We start from the raw sequence: 9065 nt of genomic DNA on the forward strand, positions 1-9065 counted from the left end.
AATACTCATAAATAATATTTATATAGTACTTTAGTTGTATATAAATAGTACCCTAGTACATACTAATTATATAGTACTTTAATTATATACTAATTAGTACATACTATATAAATACTACTTTACTACATACTAATTATATAGTACTTTAGTTGTAGTAAACTCACATTATATTTTCTTTACAATTAAAAGTTACATTAACTTTTTAATGTTAAAGAAAATTATACTCCATAATCGTTTTTTTTTTATTATTATTCATATGATTAAAATGTCATTACACAATTGATTGAAGTAGAAAAAAGTTTGAACAATTTTTTTTAATTTTTAAAATTACATATTAATAAAGATAAAAAAAAAATATAAAAAAAAGGACAATTGCACTGTCCACAATACGATGACTCATAACAAGACAATAGATTTCCAACAGTGTCAAAGAAAGTTTTATCAGTGTTGATCACTTTATTTCAATGTGTGTTATAATATGCAGGGAAAATTACTCAGTAAGTGGCAGTGGCATACATTTTCTCTTTTTTCCCTAAGTAAATGCAGACCAAAATCTAAGAAAAGTGCAAGTACAAAGGGACATATTGATACACCACCAGAATAAGCAGAAACGAAAAGTGGATCAATTACTGTTGCCACAAACATTAGAGTGGCAAATCCCAAGAAATAATAACATATATCAACTAGAAGATTATTGAACTATAACAAGGATTCAGAAGTCTTGGGCTGATATAGTTTAAACATCGATTAAAAAAAACATGCACATTATCATCACATTTTTAAAGTTTTTTTCATCTATAAATTGTGTTTATGCTCTAATAGTGTACATTATCATCACATTTTTAAAGTTTTTTTTATCTATAAATTGTGTTTATGCTTTAATAGTGTTTTTGAATTCATGAAGCATGCATGAATCTAACACTAAATTATCATATGCTGTTACACCAAACAGAAAATTTGTAACAATAAACATAATTTGATTTTACAGAGAAATACATCTTTTATTAATTCAAAACAATACTTGCATCATATCCGAATATAGAGTTCTTCTACATTCATTACAACTTTGAGACTTGACAACATAGCCCATACAATACATTTCCATGCATAATTCTTAAAGAAACTAAAACTCTTCAAAACATAGAAAGTACTATCTATAAAAATTACCAAAAGAAACACTAAAAACTAATTTAGAATCTCTCTAAAAATTCCAACTACATATTTGATATTTACTAATTTTATATGCACGCATAGCATATTATCCAAGCTTCAATTTTATGGATAGCTTTATGCGAACTCTTCTTTTGGATTTACCTTCAGATGACACATCATGCTGATAACTATGCAATGCTGGACTGCGAGGTCGTAATTGGGTTTCAGGACTACCATTGTTGAATACACTATCAAACGAAAGAGAAGAACCACAATTCTCAAAGTCATTAAGTTCTATATAATTACCATTCGAGATGTCAGCATAGCTATCCTGAGGGAAAGAATGATCCATATTAGAATTCTGGGAATCCTGACATGCACGCAGAATTTCCTCCATGATATTTGCTTCGTCAATATACTCATCCATTTCTTCATCAGTCAAATGTCCATCTGTAGCTTCAGGCCTCGTAAAGCTTATATCAGCTGGAACTTGTGGAAAATCATTGTTGTTTGATGGAAGCCATCCAAACTCACGATTTGATCGTAAACCATTTGGCATCGAATCAACCTGAAAATCATCAAAGATAATATCTCAAGTTCTCACATCTCAGAATTAATAGACAAACTGATATACCATAAACTGGAAAGTAGAGGTAATAAATGTGCATGTTTAATTTCTGCTTAAAAAAAAGCACATTGGAAATTATCAGTTGTTAGTCGAATGGTGTTTCAAAGGTAGAACAAATGAAGAATGAAGAGTGTGTTAAATCTTGGAAGACACGTTACTTTGTGGCAAACCATAGACAAATCACAATTGATAAAATCAGCAAATCAGTAGTATGTCAAATGAAACAACATATTGATATTCTACGGACATCATTATTTGAAAGGAAGAAATCTTGAAGGATGGCAATAAAACCATAACTGCTGCTTCTGAAACTCTATTGTAAGAACTGTTCCTTTTACACAAAACATTGTGGCCTCTTCACTTCAAAGGACTCTACCGTGTCATTTATATAAAATTATAAATGATATTTTCCTCATAACCCATTTTGGCTCATGACACTAAATACAAAGAATACTAACACCAGAGCAGTCAATACATCCGCACAAGATATGACCATGCAACACAACTTACTCGTGACATCATAAGAAAATATGCATGACGAAACACCAAAAGAGTATCATATACAAGCAGAAAATTTGATGTTATACGTTTGATATAGCTCTTCAAAACCAACTCATTTGAAGAATGAGTCTGATGCATATGTGAAGTAGAAGATTATCTGGCCGCTTGAGCTCAACAATGTAAGTATTGCAAAATGTTAATGTCCAAAGATGAAAAAGATGGATTTTCATTTATCAAAACTTTAAACGAAGTTTGTAAGTTAATAGAGATTACTGAAAAGAAAAATGAGGAATCAAATTTCAAACAGGTAATGTAGAAGCTTTGAACCGACTACAAACCTGTTGATTAATTGTGTCCTTGCCAGGTCCTAACCACATATTAGGTCCAGCAGTATCTTCTGCAATATTTGGTAAACTTGAATATATTTGAACCTCTTCTAGTTGTTTTGACCTGTCTTCAGACTTGTCTTCATCGCAGGAGGGATTTCTATTTTTAGGAGATGAATCGCACTTCTCATTTTCTGCACTTTGCAATCCACCACTTTTTTCTGGAAGTTCATTCTTTTTGAGAACATGGCATAATACAAAAGCATTCTGCAGAACAGACGCCACAATGTTTTAACATCCTAGATAAGACTAGAAGTAGACATCAATTGACATGTTAATATTCTTGATAAGAACTAATTAAAAAATATTAAGATTCTCAGTATAAAAAAGAAATCATAGATATTAACTCAATTATGTGATCTCATTATGAGACTAGAAGTAGTCTGTCTATTGCTGTTTCCTATTTACTAGAGGAAAATGGGATCAAACACTGAAATCATCTCAGAAATCTAAGGTTGCTTTGGCTAATGTGAAAATATAGCCTTTTCTAAGAAGTGTTTTATAAATTTTCTTATTGATTGACACCCTAGTAAAGACCAAAGTTCCACTCTTGATTATTCAAGCAAGAGAAATGGCGTTGTACCACCAATTGTTGTTTGTCACTAGTTAACTCAGAAACTTATGCTGGTTTCACTAATGTGAGAGATTGACAAAACAACATTCTAGTGTAAGTGATTCACTTGATAATAGAACCTTTATGAGAGGACTGGACAAAGGTTGATCAAGCTATAACATAACATGTTAACTGTTACCTAAAGCTGACTTATATTTTTGTTTCTTGTAGCAGCATCTGTTGGCATAGGGACTTTGGATGGTGGCTTAATATTTCAGTAGTCAGTAGAATCAATGCTGGAATCTAATATATGCTATGGGCTGCTCATAATGTTAAGTAAATTGCAATATTTTGTTATACACACACATGAGAGAATCCTGTTGCATTTGGGTTGATTGCTTTGAAAATTGTTCATATGATCCCAAGCCTAACTGACATCTCTCTTACTGAGCATACACGTTTTGTTTTAAATTCCAATGACATTATATATGGATAATTTTCTTGACGAACGAACTCAGTAATGTTTCTGCATCTGCATTTAGATGGGTAAGATAAAGGTTCTCCTTATTGTAAGTGATTCATTTGATAATAGAACCATCTTCATTTTCTCCTTATCCGTTTACCATCTGAAAGGGAAAGAAAGAATTGCAACATTTAAAGTATTTGATAATTGGCATGTTAATATTCTTGATAAGACTAGAAGTGGACTAAAGCAATTAGAAAATATTAAGATTCTCAGTATAAAAAAGAAATCATAGATATTAACTCAATTATGTGATCTTATTATAAGACTAGTAGTAGACATTAATTCAAGAATGTCTGTCTTATGCTGTTTGCCATTTACTATTTACTAGAGGGAAATAGGATCAAACACTGAAATTATCTCAGAAATCCAAGGTTGCTTTGGTTTATGTGAAAATAAACGACATAGCCTTTTCTTAGAAGTGGTTTATAAATTTTCTTATTGATTGATATCCTATTAAAGACCAAAGTTCCACTCTTGATTATTCAAGCAAAAGAAATGGCATTGTATAACCAATTGGTGTTTGTCATTAGTTTTTGAATAAGTGAAAATCAGGTTTTGAGGGGACCCCAAACTCCGTACAACAGGTTTTAAGGGGACCCGAAACCCCCAAGATGGGCCCAGTGAAACGCCATCCATCGGACAATAGAGAACATTACAAATCAGGCTGGTCCACAACAAGACTCTGAGAGTTTTGACTGGCACACACAACTACAGAAGAGGGTTTTAGATAGGCTCCCTCAACCTAAAAGACACTAAGGGTTTTGAATGGCACCCACAACCATACAAACGGGTTTTAACTAGGATCCCACAACCTGTCCAAACATTAGGGATTTTTCGAGATCCCATACCCATATACAAAACAATCAGGTAGCAAAAGGCTAGCCTATCCCTTAACCAAAAACAAACACAAACTAAGTTGGGCCCTTCAAAACTGTCAGCATCTAGCCAAAGATAAGTAACAAGGTTTTGAAAGGATCCTCTAACCTTTGCATTGGGTTTTACTGTGGCTCCCAAAACCACAGAGGGATTTTGAAAGGCTTCCCTAACCTGAAAACTGGGTTTTGAAATGGCTCCTAGAACCGCATCAAAGGGTTTTGAAGTGGTACTCTCAACCACCTTGAGATGAAACAAAGGCCTAAATAAGATAGTATCCATACAAACAAGCATTACCACGCTCTCTACCTCTATAGGAGAAGACATGAAAGAGCTTGAAAGCAGAGATTCGACAACCAGAAAATCACCTGCCTCAAGAGAAAGACCCTCCAAAATTGAAGAGGGAACACCAAGATCTAAGAAATCGCTATCCCCCAGCATCACTACCTCAATAAGGAGCAAAGGGGTGAAGAAAACAATGATCCCACACTCAAATCCAAACCAAACAAGAGCCTGGAGCTCCAAGGACTCCCTCCAACTTCTGCCAAAAAGAATCACAACCACTGTCTCCACCTTAATAGGAAACTACATATTTCCAAAGCCCATCATCTCAACCTTAATATGAGACAAGACCACCTCAAGAGGAAGTATTGAAAATAAGCCAAATGGCTGAGAAAAAAGTGACAAAAACACGAGCAGGATGGCAAGCGTGAACCCTTTCACAACACCTTCAACCTCCATCACGAGCATCTCCACAAGACCCAGCCAAAGCAAAACTGCCCATCAGCCAAACTGGAAAACAGGAGGACTCTCACACCCATCTGAGACAAGACCCAAAAGCCCCAAAGACTGAGGGCCATGACCATCGAACCATTCAGCAGTGAGATCTCCAACAGGGCTCAGAGAAAGACCTCCAACTCTATTGCACACCCCAGTGCACTCCCCAAGCAACCCACGACCCAGCACCAGTCAAGCATCACATAGAAATCCAGCCACAGGGGATGTGACCATCACACACAGACCAAGGGAGGGAGATTCAGAGACAACCCAGACACCACCATAGCTACAGAGGGTACAAAGACTCCAGGCCTTAGTTATCTCAGAAACTTATGTTGATTTCACTAATGTGTTAGATTGACAAAACAACCTTTTATTGTAAGTGGTTCATTTGACAATAGAACCTTTATCAGAGGACTAAGCAAACCATCATTGTTTTCTCCTTATCCTTGTACCATCTGAAAGGGAAAGAAAGAATTGCAACATTTAAAGTACATCACAAAGAAATTCAGAAATTCAATGCAACTTAAGCTTGTTGGGGAGTAGGAACAAAACAACCTTCGTGGAAATATGTTATCAAGGCTGGTGATCCATTTCCTGTTTAAAGAGAATTTTACATGCCATCCTACTTCATAATTCCCTTTTTTGCCAGAGGAGAAGTGAATCATACAATTCAAATGGGGTCACCAATAAAATGACAAATTCATGTTGCTTTGGCATGAGAAAGATTGAACATAACGAGATTTATTAGAAGTAGTTCATAATGGCACTTATTCATTTCCTATTCGTTAAAAGAACTAAACAATACCGCCACATATAAGATTGTACAACCAAAATACCTAGGCTGTGAATCACAATGAAAATAATGTTAAAACAGCCAAGAGTGGCCAACTTTCTAAAGGGAACAACCAATGCAAGTTTAAATCATATGTTAGTACCTACATTTTTAGGTGCAAATTGCGTTCATACTATATTCTTGTGTAATGCATTTTTGAAACATAAAATTCATTTAACATCACACTGGCACTTTTATTACTGTAAAAGGCTACTTGGAACTTCTATATGCATATTTTTCATGTTTAAACACATATGATTAATATTATCATCCTCAGAAAGCATACAGTTTAACTATAGCCTATAGAAAAATACTGATATTCACCTACTTATATCATCAACTCAACATGCACTCCTATCAAGATTTTCCATAATAGATTCGAAAAATGGATGCAAACAAATCAGAATTAAAAGGCAAGCCGCTTACAAATCGCTTTACTACTAATCATGAGCAAAGAACATTATGAATGCCCTTACCAATGATGACAAAAGTGTTTAGACTATATCTTTGTAAGCCAATAACAACATTCAATTGAACCCTATTAATTATAAAAGGATGCCTGAACACATGGTCCTGCCTTGCACTCATTTTCTCCAACATGTCTTTTATGCATCAACAATTCATTTGTTTTCTTAAGTTATGCATTTCCATGTAATTAAGACAATGTTTGACAAAGCATAAGAGAGGTATGTGAGCATGCACTTGTATAGAAAAATGTTGGTAAAAGTAATTAATCAAAATAATACCTGCAAACCAGCTCCTATCTTGAATTCCTTTTCATCCAGATGGTATTCATGCATGATCCATTCAGTTTTTTCTCCACTTGGAGGTCTGCCCTTATAGAAGCTCAGAGTCTTCCTTACTCTTGTTGAAGTTGAGCGAGAGTGAACTGTCTGGTACCTTCTTGTTGTTCTCCAATACCCAGCTTCAGTAGCCCTATTAGCAAGTGAACCACTGGGATACTTCCGATCGCAAGGACTTAAAAAATACCACTGTTTGTTACACTTTGGCAGAAAAGATCTCTCTGCAAAAATATTCAGTTTAACAATGACTAATTGAACACATGTTGCCAACTTTTAAATGGACAAATATAAATTATGCGTGGGAATTTATGTAATGCTAAAACATAAATTAAACTTTTCAGAAAATTGGACATTAGAGGAACAGTTTATCTGGAAAATTGCAAGAGACTCATTTAACGGACACGTCATTATGCACTACATGAAAATTTATTTGCTCCTCTAAACTAGTAAATCATCAGTATTGATATCAGAGCTTTTTTCCTCTTTTAGACCTATAATTTTAAAAAAGCATGATTATCATATGCAGCAGTGTTCATGTAATCAACGTTGAAATTTAGTCAAACATTAGGCACAGCGGAAACTACAAATTTCTCCACGGAGAGCAATAAATGAAATCTATTTCCACATGTTACAGAAATTCAAGAGCTCTTTGGAGAATATTTTTATCTCATCATGGGCTAGATATAAGGACGATAATAATGTTACAATATGAAGCTTTACTAAATTTTGGTTTCATATTATAAAAGCTGTTCAAATCTATGAGGCATTTAGTGGTCTGATCTATTGAGTTTTCTGACACAAAGATGATATAGCAGGCCTTTTCTAAGCGTTCCTAGCATGGCAAGTTTGTACAAATTAAGAAGTAATTTCATGGAACATACATATCATATAGCAAGTTATTGAAATAGATCAGCTGTCAATCCATTTGTCTGTAATTAATTCTAAACCACACAGTCAAGAAATAACCTATACCCATTATCTAAGCTAGTTTTTCTCTCAAAAAGAAACAAAGAAATTACATTACTGTTTACAAATGTTGAGAATAAGTCCATGGGACTCAAAAGTACATGCAACAATAGCATGAAGGAATGAACCCAACTAAAATAAACCCTAAATGTAAAATAAAAAGTATTCTAATTCAAAACTCAATGAAACCTGACAAGTCCCAAGGCTCTCATTTATAAATAGACACCTCTGGAATCAAATCCTGTTTTTCCTTTATACCACTGTTTTTTCTCTTTAAATAGTGAATTACCAACTCTTCTTCAATGGGATTGAATCTAAAGCCCGGTAGCAGAGCTGAATCCATTTGCTCAAAATCAAAACAACAAATTGGAGGGCGACCTCAGCTCAAGCGTGACAATAATGGAAAAGGCCACGAAATCCCCCCTCTAAATAAACTACCACTCCATACCCATCTGAATTACTGGCGTGCCGCTTATCATGTACGGGACTGTCCATTTATTTAGATTTCATTACAGGAAATTGGCCCAAGCTTTCCCTGCACTTTCCCAGGAAATTGGCCTGCACTTTCCCAGGAAATTGGCCCAAGCTTTCCCAGGAAATTGGCCCAAAATTAGCTTGGTGATTACGCCAACTCTACTCTGGTGTAAACAAGAGAATGGCATTACAGGAAATTGGCCCAAGCTTTCCCTGCAGTTTCTTACAACAGCTATTTTTCCAATCAGCAGTCGCCATTTGTAAGTAAATAAAACTATAAAATGGGGTAAATTCATCTTTAAAGCATACACCTGAGATTAGGTCAAGTATAATTTTTCATTTAAATTGACAGTTGTTTCGATGTTTTCTAATTGTCTTTCAACATTATCCTTGAAAGGATTTTTTTTAAAGTTATTATAGTGTAAGCTAATAAATTAATTATAAAGAGAATAAAGAGCAAGTGCCTAGGTTATGGGAATAAAGAGTATTAGCTTCATTTTTGAAATTGGTTTTGATTAAAAGATATTTTAATTATTTTTTTTAGTAGTTAAGAGGATAATTTTTAAGATATAAGTGTTTTAATTTAGATTT

General features: G+C 34.2%; 1 protein-coding gene across 1 annotated transcript; it reads right to left on the reverse strand.

The window, feature by feature from the left end:
* Positions 1-1057: 1057 nt before the first annotated feature.
* On the reverse strand, positions 1058-8557 carry LOC131076698 (uncharacterized). The gene is made up of 4 exons (XM_058014003.2): positions 8190-8557; positions 6978-7255; positions 2620-2874; positions 1058-1720 (listed from the first exon to the last, which is right to left on the reverse strand). The coding sequence occupies exons 2-4, from the start codon at positions 7029-7031 to the stop codon at positions 1259-1261; spliced, it is 771 nt and encodes a 256-aa protein (XP_057869986.2). The 5' UTR covers positions 7032-7255; positions 8190-8557; the 3' UTR covers positions 1058-1258.
* Between the last annotated feature and the right edge of the window lie 508 nt (positions 8558-9065).

The sequence above is a fragment of the Cryptomeria japonica genome, chromosome 10, assembly GCF_030272615.1.
Source record: "Cryptomeria japonica chromosome 10, Sugi_1.0, whole genome shotgun sequence".
In the NCBI taxonomy this organism is placed as follows: Eukaryota; Viridiplantae; Streptophyta; class Pinopsida; order Cupressales; family Cupressaceae; genus Cryptomeria; species Cryptomeria japonica.